This window comes from Mustela nivalis (genome assembly GCF_964662115.1).
Source record: "Mustela nivalis genome assembly, chromosome: 2".
Taxonomy (NCBI): Eukaryota; Metazoa; Chordata; class Mammalia; order Carnivora; family Mustelidae; genus Mustela; species Mustela nivalis.
In genome coordinates, this window is record NC_139021.1 from 47,546,614 (window position 1) to 47,562,887 (window position 16,274).

At 36.6% G+C, this 16,274-nt stretch overlaps 1 protein-coding gene across 1 annotated transcript in view; it reads left to right on the plus strand.

Moving 5' to 3' along the window:
- The window catches only part of CNGB3 (cyclic nucleotide gated channel subunit beta 3), a gene marked incomplete at both ends in the record, with an annotated part of 131,981 nt that overhangs the window by 90,205 nt on the left and 25,502 nt on the right, over positions 1-16,274 (plus strand). The window contains 3 exons of the mRNA XM_082719964.1: positions 6,944-7,085; positions 11,518-11,677; positions 13,112-13,209. Coding sequence (XP_082576090.1) covers positions 6,944-7,085; positions 11,518-11,677; positions 13,112-13,209 — 400 coding nt within the window. The remainder of the gene's footprint in view (positions 1-6,943; positions 7,086-11,517; positions 11,678-13,111; positions 13,210-16,274) is intronic.

The window sequence follows — 16,274 nt, forward strand, 5'->3', positions numbered from 1 at the left end:
TCCAATGAAATGACATTGAGCATATTATAAGGCAATGTCCTTAATGGAAAAGGGCAGGTCCCAGCATAACTTTGAAGAGCAACTCACAGCAGCCTTGGGAAGGAAAGCAATTATAGGAGAGAGCAAAGAGAGTGAAAATACCTCACAAAATTACACACTACCTAGAGTGAGCGGAATATGTGTGAGGGATTATAACAATAGTCTTTGAACTTTTAATCAGAACTGATTTTAGAAATTTGAAGTCAGAAGACCCACTGATTAGGAAAACATACACATATATGTACACACACACAGAATAACTATCCCTGGAAAGTTTATAATCAAATATATTAGTAATTCCATTTAGAATATGTAGTTTTTAAAGATTTTATTTATTTATTTATTTCTCAGAGAGAGAGAGAGAGAGGCAGAGGCAAGCAGAGGGAGAAGCAAGCTCCCTGCTGAGCAAGAAGCCCAGTGTGGGACTTGATCCTAGCGCCCTGGGATCGTGATGTGAGCTGAAGGCAGACGCTTAATCAACTGAGCATTTTTATATATTTTTTTAATATTTTATTTATTTATTTGACAGAGAGAGATGATAAGTAGACAAAGAGGCAGGCAGAGAGAGAGGGGGAAGCAGGCTCCCTGCTGAGCAGAGACCACCCCCTACCCCATGCGGGGCTTGATCCCAGGACCCTGTGATCATGGAGCCAAAAGTAAACGCTTAACCAACTGAGCCACCCCAGGCGCCCCCTTAACCTGATTTTTTGTTAATTTATTTTTTATTTTCAGCATAACAGTATTCATTATTTTTGCACCACACCCAGTGCTCCATGCAATCCGTGTCCTCTATAATACCCACCACCTGGTACCCCAACCTCCCACCCCCCGCCCCTTCAAAACCCTCAGATTGTTTTTCAGAGTCCATAGTCTCTCATGGTTCACCTCCCCTTCCAATTTCCCCCAACTCCCTTCTCCTCTCTAACCCCCCATGTCTTCCATGCTATTTGTTATGCTCCACAAATAAGTAAAACCATATGATAATTGACTCTCTCTGCTTGACTTATTTCACTCAGCATAGCCATCAGGGAGATTCAAATTAAAACTGCATTGAGGGCGCCTGGGTGGCTCAGTGGTTAAGCCACTGCCTTCGGCTCAGGTCATGATCTCAGGGTCCTGGGATCGAGTCCCGCATCGGGCTCCCTGCTGAGCAGAGAGCCTGCTTCCTCCTCTCTCTCTCTCTCTCTCTCTCTGCCTGCCTCTCTGCCTACTTGTGATTTCTCTCTGTCAAACAAATAAATAAAATCTTTAAAAAAAAAAAAAACTGCATTGAGATATCACCTTACACCAGTTAGAATGGCCAAAATTAACAAGACAGGAAACAACATGTGTTGGAGAGGATGTGGAGAAAGGGGAACCCTCTTACACTGTTGGTGGGAATGCAAGTTGATGCAGCCTCTTTGGAGAACAATGTGGGGATTCCTCAAGAAATTAAAAATAGAACTTCCCTATGATCCTGCCATTGCACTCCTGGGTATTTACCCCAAAGATACAGATGTAGTGAAAAGAAGGGCCATCTGTACCCCAATGTTTATAGCAGCAATGGCCACAGTCGCCAAACTGTGGAAAGAACCAAGATGCCCTTCAACGGACGAATGGATAAGGAAGATGTGGTCCATATACACTATGGAGTATTATGCCTCCATCAGAAAGGACGAATACCCAACTTTTGTAGCAACATGGACGGGACTGGAAGAGATTTTTATATATTTTTAAGATAATTTTCTTTTGACAGTTATTAATATACTTACTATTCCTCCAAGTTTTTAGACACCACCTTCTATTACTATTCTATTACTACTTCTATTACCCTTCTATTACTTCATATTACTGTGACCTCATAAGCCCAATGCATTTTTTACTTAGCTTTTGTGATGATGTCTGATGACCTATAAAGTGAAAGTTGCTTATAAGGTCACTGGACTTACATACTTTGCCCTCATTAGAATTAGGCAGCAAATTGTGGGTCATAAGAAAAGTATTGTGAACATTTAAAAAAAGAGTCAAATTTAATATCATTCCACTAATCCTCACCACAATAACATACCTATTCATTTTAATAGAAGTCAAAGAGTCATTTCATTTATATTGAACAGGCATCCTTCATTCAACTGCAAAACTTGATAAAGAAGAGGAAGGTTTAGCTCAAAAGAAAAATGTATGTAGTTAAGGTTATTTTGTACCCCAAAATATCCCAAGCATAACTTTGTTCTTTGTCCATATGTACCACAGTTTACTTATTTATGGGCCTAAATTTCCCCGTGTCCAGAAATGTCTTAACCAAAAAAAAAAAGAGTTTAAAAATAAACAAAAAAAAGTTAAAAAAAAAAAAACAAGCAAAGCTGTCGTGGGGATCATGGCTTTAGACAGGGTGATGAAGGAATCAAAATTACTATGCCTTATGCTGGGGAAATTTAGGAAGACTTACCTCCCTTCATTCTACACATGAAAAAAATGAGACCAAGGTAGATTAAGGTATTTTTTCACAGTTTCCTATACTTCAGGTCAGACACTAGCAAAAGGAAAGGAAAGGAAAAGAAAGGAAAGGAAAGGGAAGGGTAGGGTATGGGGGAAGGGGAAGGGAGGGAGGGAAGGGAATGATAAATAATATACTTAATATTTGTACTTTTATTGTATTTTCAAAATTTAAAAATAACTCTATTCTTTGAAAGGGGAGGGAAAAAAAGGGAAAGGAAGGGAAAAGAAAGAAAAAGGGAGGGAGGGAAGAAGAAAAGAAAGAAAAGTCTTTACACTAGACACTATACACCCTTTGGATGTAACAAAACACCAGAACAGCAATGAGTTCAGTGGACCAGAAAGGAGATGAAAGCCATCTGGCAGCACAACAGGGAAGAGTCTGCAAGTGGATTCCACAGATGTGCTCACAGATGCAGTCTTCCTGTGTTCTACTTCAGTAAGTCTAGGTGTGCATAACCATTCACTTATTCTTTCATATCATTCAACAAATATTATTAAACTCTTATTATGCTAAGTCCATAAATACTTTTGTGGAACTTACCTTCTAGTGAGACCATTCTCCCTCATACCCAGTACATCCAGTGATAAATTTATAGAAATGTGGGACTAAGGTGGATAGCAGTAGTTTAGAAGGTCCACTCACAAAGTATTAAATTAGATACTTTTAAAAGTTACATGTTCCACTGTACACCCACCACAAAGGCTAAAAATTAAAAAGACTGAAAATGTCAAGTGTGAGGGTAAGAACAAGAAACAACTGAAATGCTCATATATTGTTGAAGAGAATGCAAAGTAACAACCATTTTAGGAAAAGATCTGACAGTTTCTTTTACAATTAAACATACAACTTACATGTTGTATGTAAGCAATAAATCTCTAGATTCTACCCCTGAAACTAATGTTATGCTGAATGTTAACTAACTAGAATTCAAATAAAAACTTGAAAAAAATATACCTTACAAACAAAAATTCAAGCCTAAATATTTACTCAAGAAAAATTAAAATGTGTCCATTATAAACTTATATAAGTACATTGAAGAATGTTTATTCATAACAACCAAGAACTTAAGACAGCCTAGGTGTTCATACATAGGAGAATAAACAAACTGTGCTATATTCGTGCAATGGATTCTACTCAGCAATGAAAAAGCAAAAACTGTTTTTACATACAACATGAATAAATTTCAAAATCATTATTCTGAGTGAAATACATCTTGCAGAAAAGTGTACATATGGTATGATTTCATTTATGTGGAATTCTAAAACAGGCAAAACTCATCTCTGGTCGAAAACATTAGAAGAGTGGTGGCCTCCGGGAAAAGAATGACAGAACTTTCTACTGATAAGGAAATGTTCTCTATCTAGATAAGTGTTTGGGCTACACAGAAATATATATTTGTCAAAATTCATCAAATAATATACTCAATATTTGTGCTTTTATTGTATTTTCAAAATTTAAAAATAACTCTATACAAATATTGAACCGTGGTTAATATATTTGTTCTGAAGCACTGTATTTAGAAGGAAGTGCTTACTGTCTTCAAATCACTTTGAAATGCATCCAAAAAATAAGATGGAAAAGAAAATAAAATGGATTGCTGAATGGAAAATTGGAGGGATATGTGACAAAGTAGGTAGAGTAAGATGTTTATAGTAGAATCTAGGTGTTCACTATAAAAGGTGGGAGTTCACTATAGAATTCTTTCAACTCTTTTGTTTGAAAGAGCTTATAGAAAATGTTGGAGGGGGGTTTCATGTCATGTTTGTTTCCCAGAAGAATTTCTATTTTCACACTAAATGTTTTTTATGGTTTTATGTCAAATTCTGCCTTACTGCTCTAACTTGGAACTGTATGTATACAGCCTATTAGATACTTCATGTATTAAATCAGCCAGATAGAATCTCCTTGAAAAGATCTATCTTCCTGCCATGTTAATATTAGAGGTGGACACACTTGACTAATTAAGCTAATCCTAGAAAAATCAATAAGGTGCCATCTAATTAAATTACAAATCTTACCTCTGGTTGTGCATGTCTGAGTATACGAGACATGACTGAGAAAAGATCCAAAAATAAACCTCAAAGCATTAGGGCAGAAAACTTCCAATTAACATAGCAGAATATTTTGTACACAAAAAAATAATAGTTCAAGGCTAACACTTCAGATTCAAAAAATCAATGTCTCTATTTCACATTTGATTCTTTTCTAACATCCATAAATAAGAAAGTGAAAGTAATTCATATCTATTCCTGCTAAGATTGTAGTGACTTTGAAGGGGACAGTAATCTCAACATTTGTAATGGAGTTGGCCATGTAGAGAGAGAATCTAGACCCTGTCCCACTCTTGGGTAGTATTGGGTTCAATATATTTCCTTAATTTAAAGAGACCCACAAGTCCTAGGCCTGTGACCAAACAAAATCAGTAATAGGAAATTATAAATTGAAATTTTAAAAATTAAAATGCAATCTATAAAATTAATTCCATACTTCTTCAAGGTGGTTCTCTTTGACATCCAGTTCACTGCCAGAAATCTGCTAGAAAAAATTAGAGTGGTAATATTTTTATTCTCTTGGCACAGTGGTTTCAAATCTTCCCAAAGAGTTAATTATTTTTGTTACTACATCTGTCAGGTTTAAAAAAAAAAAAAAAAAGAAAGAAAGAAAGAAACTCCTGTCCTTCAAAAGGTATTGAATTTCAAAATAAGTGATTTCTTTCTAGACCTGCTTTTGAATATTAACTTTAACTGCAGTTTGATTCTTTGCAAACCTCCAACTCCCTACTGTTTAAAAATCTGAAAACTATAAACTTTTTTACAAGAAAAAGACCACCCTCGTTCAAAGACTAATACACAATTACTTGAAGTGCAAATATTTACGTGGCACACGTAATAAAAGAAATAAAAGCCAGACTAGGATCAGAATTCTGTAAAAAATACTGCTTTTCTGTGTCTACCCTAAAAACTAGAACTGCTAGTTGGAATCCACAAAATCCAGTGCCTCCTCCATATATTATATGGAGATGTGAATATATAGCAAACTTTTCTTCAAAGATTCGGTGGGAATAGCTGATTCCGTCCATGTTATCAGAGCTATATGAAATATATCAAGTACTGTACTAATGCACAAAAATTATAATAAATGTACAATGAGGTTGTAATACTAACTTTCATTCCTACCTTACTACAGACTCTATGAAACCCTTAGCCAAATGTAGCTAAGTCAATCTTATAAGTTCTGTCCTAATCTTTAACATATTCTTTTCTGCTGCCTTGATTTCTAATTCTCTTCCTATCTGGGCTATATTGATCCCAGTTTCTCCACTTGCAATTGTTTAAGTACAGAATATTAATCAAGTATATTGTTATTATACCTGATTTTCTTCAATACTAAATTTCTAGATGAATTACATATTACACCTAAGAAAAAATTCCCTTTCAATATTGAGGTCAGTATGCCTCTATCTCTGTTATGGTTATAAATTCAATAATTTAATAAGTATGGGTAGAAAAGAGAGAGGAGGAATATATCTGCTCTATTTTCTATCAGTAAAAACAAGTGTATATAAATTATAAAGGCTCTCCAATCTTTATAAATATCCTCGGGCTCATAAATCACTAGTGTGGTAGTTTAAAGATGCCCTCAAATTCTTTGCTGCTCCTCTCATTGTAAGGATTTTGTAAAAAGTACTACTGTCCTTTCCCTCAACTCTGTAACAAAAGATTAAGACATTATGGAACTTCTAAATTATAAGAAAACTTATAGCTACTGAGCTGCTAGAGCCACCATGTAAGAAGCCCATCTACCCTGAGACTGCCATGTTATGAGGAAGTTCAAGCTAGTTGTACTGAGAGGCTGCTTGAAAAGAGGATAGCCAGACAGACCCATCCATCCTAAGCTCAGAAATGGCTCATAAATGTGAGAGAAGAAAACACCTAGGGCATTCCAAACAGACATAATGTGTAGAACAGAGGAACCCAGTCAACAGTTAGAATCAAGGCCCCAGGCATTTGGCCTCAATAAGTCTGCCCAACTATCTCCAGTCATTAAAGTCACCCCAGCTGAGGGTCTACTCATCATGGAGCATTAATGAACCATCTCTATTGGGTTTTCCACAAATATCCAACCCACAAATTTATAAGTCCTAATAAAATAGTTGTTTCATAACAGTAAATTTTGGTGTGATTTTTTTGCAGCAAGGGATAAGCAGAACAACTAGTTAACACCCTCCATTGGGACTAATTATTTAGCCATTTCATAATATTTATCAAGAAGTTATTAATAACATGGTATTTGCTAATGTTTCCTATAGAAAGAAAACCATGATTAGGAGCAAATGTGTTATAACAGTAGTGATCTATACTCCCAAGCATAGTGGTCTTTTAATGTAATAATAAAAAGCAAAATATATATGTTTTCTTTTCACAGGTATCTGAGGTGTTATTACTGGGCTGTTCGAACTTTAATTACCATCGGGGGCCTTCCAGAACCACAAACATCATTTGAAATAGCTTTTCAACTGTTGAATTTTTTTTCTGGAGTTTTTGTGTTCTCCAGCTTAATTGGTCAGGTAAATAGAGATGTGAATCCCTAGATACATAATGATACAATTTTTGAAAATCTAATAAGTCTTTATAATTTTACAAAAGAAAAATCAAAATCCATCTAGTGCTTTCTTTATTTTTACTAATGTTTATCTATTTTAATGAATTGGAGGAAGATGTGAATGAGCCAACACTGCCTTTCAATTTTTAAACTGTTTTATCTCTCAGAAGACCTATCCACAGTGAATGTCATGTTAGACTCAGAGAAAATCAAGTTTCTAAATTGACTTCTTGGAATTTCCTGAAAAACTTTAAAATCTCCCTTCTTTAATTAAACTTCAAGTATTGTCATACAGTCCCTAGATTAAAATCAACTTGAGAGGTTACTTAAACCAGAGGCTACTAAATGCCATCTAAATATATTTAATTAATAAGCCATTGGCTCATAAATGCTTACTATTACATCTCTTTGTCCTTATTCTCAAGGAATCACAGTCTGGTAAGAAAGTAAAACAATTGCAAAGAACTATTGCAAGATAGTTGACATTTGCAAGGCATAGAGTCCAATATCTTTGTGGACTCCCAGATTTACAAGAAATAAAAACCTGAGAGCATAGCATTCTTAGAAGGTATACTTCCTTAGGAGGTACTTCATATACAATATATTTGAGAACAAAAAAGTCATGTTGAGATTCGTATCCGGGTAAAGAGTTAGGCAAAATCACAAAATGACTATCATCACTAGATACATCATTAGTTCTTACCACACTCACTGTGGTATGAAAAAGTCCCGTGCTTTAACAAAATTTAGCAATAAAAACTATTTTTATAACATTTGAGGCTGACCACAATAGTCAAAACTCAACTCCTACACCCATGAATATCAGGGTCTGCTATCCATGGTAAGTACAAAAAGAAAGTTTGAAATCTCTGTATTAGTTCAGAATAGGGAAGTTTCCCAGAAGAATGTATTTGCAACATCTTAAAAAAAAAACCAGATAGGATCCAGTAGTTATAGACAGGTAGTCCAATCAATCAGAAACAGTGTGAAAGATGGCAATGATACAATACAAACATGTTTGAGGAAATAGAGTACAGAATGACCAGAGAGAATGATGCTTATAAGTAGGTTAGAGATGTACCTAAGGACAAAATATTTTAAGGGCTCCAAATATTAAAGATACTGAACTTTATCTTAGCAGAAATGGGAAGTTAGCCAATGGGACATTTTGAACAAAGGAGTGATTCAGGAAGATTAGTCAAAATATAATATGAACTGAAAGATATGATACTGTTTTTAAAAATAGGTTTAATTCCAGACTGTTGGGTGGGTTTTTTTGGGCAACCATCTTGGGGGAAGCTCATTATGGGAGTCAGATAAATGATGTGAAATAAAGAAATTACATTTTTATTGCAAAAAAAGAAAGTGGGTTTTATTATGGGGTGCATGGGTAGCTCAGATGGTTGAGCGTCCAACTTTTGATTTTGGTTGGGATCATGATCTCAAGGTCCTGATCTCAGGGTCATGGGATCAAGCTCCACACTGGGGCTGGAGATTCTCTCTCTCTTTTTCTCCCTCAGACCATCCCCACCTCTCTCTCTCTCTCTCTTTCTTTCTCTCTTTCTCTCTCAGGCACAAATAAATAAATCTTTAAAAAATAAAGTATGTTTTATTATTATTTATGTATGTTGAGGCCAACAAATCAGGAGAAAACTGACCTTGAAAAGATAGTTTGTTATACAAACAGACCCAAAAAAGAAAGGTCACAATATGCCAAAGGGCCACGTGGGGAAGCACCAGGGAAGGAACAGGTGAAGCAGGGTAAGCAGATTTAGGATTGGCTAGTTTGGAGAATTTTCACAGGTTCTAGGGAGTAGAGGCTCTGTCTGGTTGGCTGGTACTTGGCTGTGGGGTAATTAGGTGGATCAAGTGAATAGTAGCCTGGAATATGAGAGTCCAATAAAGAAGACTCTTGGGAGTATAGCCTCCCATTGGTTACTTTGTCTATGAAAGGTGCACTCCCAGTGAAGTTGTTTGCTGTCTCTAGGAATTAGCTAACTCTGGGAGAGTTAGTACTAGATATCAAAGCATCAAAATACAGAAAATTTTAAAATATGGTTAAAAAGATAAATAGGGATATGGGCAACTCAAGGCTGAACATGGTAACAGAGTGGAGAGAGAGATTGTAAAGGAAACTCTAGAAAATATTTAGGTTTGGGAAAAACACATAAGCAGCAAAAAACTGTAAGTATAAAATATCATCATCTTAATGGCTTAATCATTACATTGACAATGATTGGAAATGGAAAGCTGGCTTAGAGAGAAATGCAATTAATTTGAACATAAATAACAGAAATCTTAATATTCCATAGTTTCTCATAAAATCTGTGTGAGGTAGTCATATCCCCTGCTGTCTTACTTTTATACATGAAGCAACTCCAGTTTAAAGAGATTAAAAGGCATCCCTAATTACTACATGTAATTCACAGTTGTAATGATAAAGCCATATAATATTGTTAGTAATAGTAAAATTTTAACATGTATTTAGCACTTACTATGTCCAAGGCAATGTCTATAAAATTAAAAAATTGTATCTTGCTCCTATTAAATTTTCTTGCTACTTTGAATATGGTCTTTGGACTAAGAGCAGAAGAGCCACTTGGAAAATTTAGATTTCAGACCTCACCCCAGAACTAGGAAGTCAGAATCTGCAATTTAACAAGATCTTCAGGTGATTTATATACATATGAAAGCTTGAAAAATGTTGCTTTACACACCACACCACATCTTCCTCTACATTGAATTTGAGGTTCTGACAGGAACAGAAAGAAATATCAAGCCACTGAAAATGTAGTACTAGAGTCTCCCCCCACTACCACAAAAAAGAGTGAGAAAGGAGATACAGATTTGTGTCTTAAGCTCTCATAGTAAATACAAGATGCTGAGGAAAACAGTTAAAAACCAAAAGGGACTGGGACACAATCTCCATATATTCAGAATTCCCACATATAACCACACCAAGTACTACACCCTGAACCTAATGATGACATTTTAACTACAGTATTCTATTCTCTGATACAACTCATAGAGACTAACATTTTCTCCTCCTAATCTGGAACACATCATGGAACGCATGTCTTCTTACCAATGCTACCAAAACCCAACGCTGCTGAAGGATAGTGCATAAACCATTCAGATTACTGTCACTATAATTCCTGTGTCCTCAACGTTGATCAATAATGCTCTTAATTATCCTTGGCTTCCAATTTAAAACTCTATTAAATCTCCAAACCCAGCCACTAATACTCTAATTCTCATGGCCTTTTGTGACTTGGTAATGTGTTCCATCTGTCAAGAATGGCTTGTAAAAAGGAGGTCTAGTAACTGAGGTTGTGAAGGGTATTTAGAATAGCGCCAAGGATTAAGTCAGGAACTGAAATAGATGTATCCAGTTGGACTCTCTGCATAGCTCCTCAGCAGATACTTTTGATAAGAAGAAAAATCCATTTGACTCTAAAAATATAAACTGAGGAAGGCACCAAAATAAAAGAGCCATTTGAAGTAGACCTCAAAAGAATGAGTAGTTTTTCGACAGGCAGAAAAGGCTCAGCTACTAGAATGAACGAGCAAAGTCTCAAGAATGTAAAAGTGAGACCCTGGTTTTCCTCCGTATTATAAACCCATAGTCAAAGCAAATTTACAACCACTTGCTTCCCTCTATGTGAGAGGAAGAGTCAAGCTATATATCTTTTTTGTGCTGAGACCTTAAAGATCAGCTTTTAACCTAGAGTGGGTTTTTATGGCTGAGTTATAAACATCCAAGAACTAAAACCTGACAGTTCCTTAAGTATTGTCACAGCAGTAGATGATGCTTCAGTAATTTCAGCACATTTCAACTTCTGCTGAATACTGTGCCTTAAGCATGATGAGATTTGATTTTATCTGTCTAAACAACACAAAGGGAAGTACAGAGGTTGCAATTTCATGATGAATTGAGTCCATAAAGCCAGGCACACTGGATAATCTATGAAGGATGCTTTCAAAGTGGGACTCACAAAAATGGACTAGACATTGTAACAAGAAATTGCTCAACTTTCTTTGTGTATACCTTGAATAAGCACAAACTGTATAATTTTTAAAATACCAACTAGCATCTTTGAAGTAATATACAGGTTTGCAAAGAAGATTGGGTGCAGTCACATGCATTATGTGACTGAATCTTCATGAAAACTTCACATGGTAAGTAAGACAGGTCCTATTGTTGTCCTTATGGGGTCAGAGGGAGGATATGATTTGCCCATTGTTTTATATAAATTAAGATTCAATATTAGCGTGTTAAAAATCAAGTAGTGCATTGGAGTGGGATGTATCTCATAAAAACTCATAATTCAACTGGGCTTTTAGTAACTCTTGCAGTTCCTCTGCCAGGTGTGAAATGACCGTATTTGTGGTTTTAGATGCAAGATGTAATTGGGGCAGCTACAGCCAATCAGAACTACTTCCGAATCAGCATGGATCAGACTATTTCCTACATGAACACTTACTCCATTCCTAAGACTGTGCAGAATCGAGTTCGGACTTGGTACGAATATACATGGGACTCTCAAAGAATGCTAGGTAAGCAAGGCCAATTAAATCCCCGTATAGCATGTCCCTGTAATGCAAGTTCTCTAAGTTAGAAGCAGGAAGTAATTGGATTTGAGCAAAAGACTGGAAAACAACTAAATGATCTTTAGAGTATTAGTTTAATACCATGAGATTTTCTTTCACATATCCAAACATAACTTACCAGTTATGCCAATGCTGAAAAAGCTATTCCTGATGATGTGTCAAGGGAGGAAGAACAGCAAAAGAAGCACTAACAGGTTCCTTCCTTCTCTCTAACTGTAGATACTGCTCCAACCCCTTGGTTTAGGAGGAAACTAAATACAAAAAGTCCTTGGAAACAAGGAGTTATGTTTTTATAGAAAGGATATTCATATTTAGAATCAATATTAGAATCAAAATAAGGATATATCAATTCTTTTTTTTCTAAATGGTTGTAAGGAAACATCAAAAATAATCAATTCTCAAAAATTTGTACCATACTAGAGACTAAGAGTGGACAGATTTGTTTATGGAACATTTTATCAGCCTGAAGGCCCATCATTAAATTCACATACAGAAAAATCATTAATGTATTTGCATTCTTCATTGAGTTAATAAGAAAGTAAATAACAATAATTTGAATTTACTCAGCAAATTTCTTTTTTTTATTGAATTTTTTCAAGATTTTATTTATTTGACAAAGAGAGACACAGTGAGAGAGGGAACACAAGCAAGGGGAAGTGGGAGAGAGAGAAACAGGTTTCCCACTGAGCAAGGAGCCTGACGTGGGACTCAATACCAGGACCCTGGGATCACGACCCAAGCTGAAGGCAGACACCTAACGACTAAGCTACCCAGGCACCCCAGCACTGTTCCTTTTAGATTTCATTCCCAGCTGAGCCATCTACCAGTTATGCATAATTGAACAAGTCACTTACAATCTCTCTGAATCTCGGTTCTTTTTTGTTTGTTTGTTTCTTTTTTCTGCAAAGCAGGAATGAGAACACTTACCCTTACGGTTGTCACAAGGGTCAAAGAAGATAGTGACCGAGCTCAGTGAGCTTTCAAATGGCCCATGGTACTCATTATAACTTGCCATCCTCAGGATGTTAGAGCTGGAATTTACAGAATCAAGACGAAAACAAGATCCTTTTTCCATTAGGTTGCTCACGAGCCATGTCCAATAATCACTAAACTTTACATCTTAAGTTTCAGTAACCACAATGTCCTAAAACTATTCAGAACTATTATGTCATCAATACTTAAAATACTTCTTTTCTCCATGAAAGTGATAGTGTGATTGTGATACATATGTATGTCCAATAGAAGTAATAAAAGTATAGAATTTGATGCAGCTATTTATAAAAAGAGTTGGCACTTTATTTCCTTAATTTTTAAAATTTCTCTGATACTTACGTGATTTTTTATTAATTGTTCTGTTTGTGGGTTTCTGTGTTTGTAAAGATGAGTCTGATCTGCTCTGCACCCTGCCTCTCACCATGCAGTTAGCCCTCACCGTGGATGTGAACCTCAGCATCATCAGCAAAGTCGAGTTGTTCAAGGTGAGTGCTTTTACAATGAATACGAAAACACCGTATCAATTTCTCCATAAAGTCAAAGCTCTTGCTGTATATGGCATTTATTATTTTTATTGCCTTATGTTTTAACAAAATCAACAGTCTATAATTTATATGGAGTTAGATTCAAATAATCTGTGTGTCTGTCTTCAACAGATGACTTATTCTTTAGAAACCACTCTCTCCTAATTGGTGTCAGAAAAGAGTTCTTCAGGCTGTTCTTGAATTAATTTAAATACAATTAAACTCTGTCTTTGCTACTATGCATGCCATTTCCCACTTATGAATGTACCTTGACAATGCGTGACAAACCCCAAATTAGCTCTGGATTGGCCTGACGTTCAGAGAATTGTGCCTAACCATGTCTTCTATTACTAATGTTTTGGATTTAGAGTTTTTAGATGGCCAAATTCAAATTGAGAAGCTTTTTTAAAGATTTTATTTATTTATTTGACAGAGAGAGAGATCATAAGTAGGCAAAGAGGCAGGCAGAAAGAGAGGGAAAGAGGGGGAAGCAGGCTCCCCACTGAGCAGAGAGCCTGATGCAGAGCTCTGTTCCAGAACCCTGAGATCATGACCGGAGCCGAAGGCAGAGGCTTAACCCAATGAGCCACCCAGGTGCCCCGAGAGACTTTTTTTTTTTGGTAGAAAAAAGTGCATGACAGAAATTTTTACCATGTTTTTGATTTTACCATTCTCACCTCTTCTTATTGCATTGTACTGCATATAAGCATTTCTCATTAACATTTAATTCTGCCTGTAATGTTCACTGATTCATCTATTCAATTATCTGTTCATTCTGTTCATTCAGTGGCATTTATTAAGTTCCTACTATGTTTCAGGCATCATTTTAGCCACTGGGAATACAACAGTTGAAAACAAATACTTGCGCACATAGAGCTTAAATCCCAAAAGAGGGGAATTAAGAAATAAATATGAAACATGTTTGGAGGTGATAATTCTATGAACAAAATTGAACAGGCTAAGGAAGATGAGAATGGTACCGGTCAAAAAAGGCTGCTCTCATGAAATGCAACTGAGTAAGCAAAAGACTGCAAGAGGCAAGGAAGCGAGGCGTGCAGATACTGGGGAAGGGAAGGAAGAGATGGACAGAAGGACAATATTATAGGAAGACAGACAAAATGAGGCCCTGAGTCAGGATCATCCTAAAGAAGCCAGAATAGCTGAAGCAAAGGTAGAGTGATAGGAAGCAAAATAGTCAGAAGACAGTAAAAGAAAGGGAGTCTGGGGCATCAAAGTGGCTCAGTGAGTTGAGCTTCCAATTCTTGATTTCAGCTCAGGTCTTAATCACAGAGTGTTGGGATCAAGACCTATGTCAGGCTCTATGCTTAACATGAAGTCTGCTTGCTCCTCTCCTTCCCCGCCTGTCCCTACTCCTGCTCACACACATGCTCGCGTGTGCTCGCTCTCTCTCTCTCTCTCAAATAAATTGGAAGGAAGGAAGGAAGGAAAATAAAGATAGGAAGGAAGGAAGGAAGAAAGAAGGAAAGAGAGAGAAAGGGAAGCTGGGACACCTGGGTGGCTCAGTCAGTTAAGTGTCTAACTCTTGATATCAGCTCAAGTCTTGATCTCAGGGTTGTGAGTTCAAGCACCCTATTGAGCTCCATGCTGGGCATGGAGCCTACTTAAAGGAAGGAAAGAAAGAAGGAAAGAATCAAAGAAGGAAGGAAGAAAGGGAGGGAGGGAGAGAGCCAGGCAGTGGGGGGCAAGTTAAAGGAGGACCTTGGAGGCTCTAGGATAAACCCAGATTGTACTGTGACATGCAAATGCCAGTGAAGAATTAAGCAGATGACTATTTAAGATCAGTTTGAAGGGATCATCCCACCTATAATGTGGAGAATAGACTGTGGAAACAAAAGTGAACAGTGAGGAGATCAAATAGTGGTTACTGCAACTATGCATAGAAGAGATGATCATGACCAGACCCAGAGTAGTAAGAGCAGAGTTGTTAAGAAGGGGCCAAATATTGGATATATTTTTTTATATATAACATATAGTGTTTTATTAGTTTCAGGCATACAATATAGTGATTCAACACACCCATACATCACTTGTCACTCACCATGACAAGTGTATGCCTTAATTCCCACCCTTATTATACTTTTGATTATAGCCATCCTAATGGGTGAAAAGTGGTATCTCATTATGGTTTTGATTTGCCTTTTTTTTTTAATTAAATTTTTATTTACTTTTTAATTTCTTTTCAGTGTTCCAGAATTCCTTGTTTATGCACCACACCCACTGCTCCATGCAATACGTGTCCTCCACAATATCTACCACCAGGCTCACCCAACCTCCCACCCCCCTCCCCTCCAAAACCCTCAGTTAATTTCTCAGAGTCCATAGTCTCTCATGGTTCATCTCCCCCAATACTGGATATGTTTAAAGAAAGGGGACAAAGTTTTTGCTGTTGCAGAGAGAGAGAAAAAGAGAGAGAAAGGAATCAAAGCTGACTCCATGGATTTAAGCCTAAGGAACAGGAAGAACAAAGATACCATTTGCAAAATAAGAAGTCTTTAAGTTTAGGGTGAGGGGGAGAGAAACAGACTATTTGGGGATATGTTCATTTGAAATGGGAGTTAGACCTCCAGATGAAATGTCATGTAGGCAGTTTGATGAATAAATCTAAGTTCAGAGGAGATGTCCAAGCTGGAGTAATAAATTTGGGCATATTAACACATTGATATATTTTAAGCCATGAGACTAGATGTGATCCTCTAAGATGAAAGTGAAGGCAGCAAAAAAGATGTAATCCAGACAGAAATCTATGTCTTGAAAATACATAATCAACACCATTGGGGACAGTATGAAGAAGCAGAAGCTGTATGGTAAAATGGTTGGGCAGAGTCACTTTCAGTGTTAGATTCACCCCTGGCTCCATATGATACCAGTGTTAGGTCAGTATTCTATGACTCTTTTCTTGATATAATCAGATTTTCTTTTTAAGATATTATTTCTTTATTCGACAGAGAGAGAGAGAGAGCACAAGTATGCAGAGCAGCAGGCAGAGGGAGAGAGAGAAGCAGGCT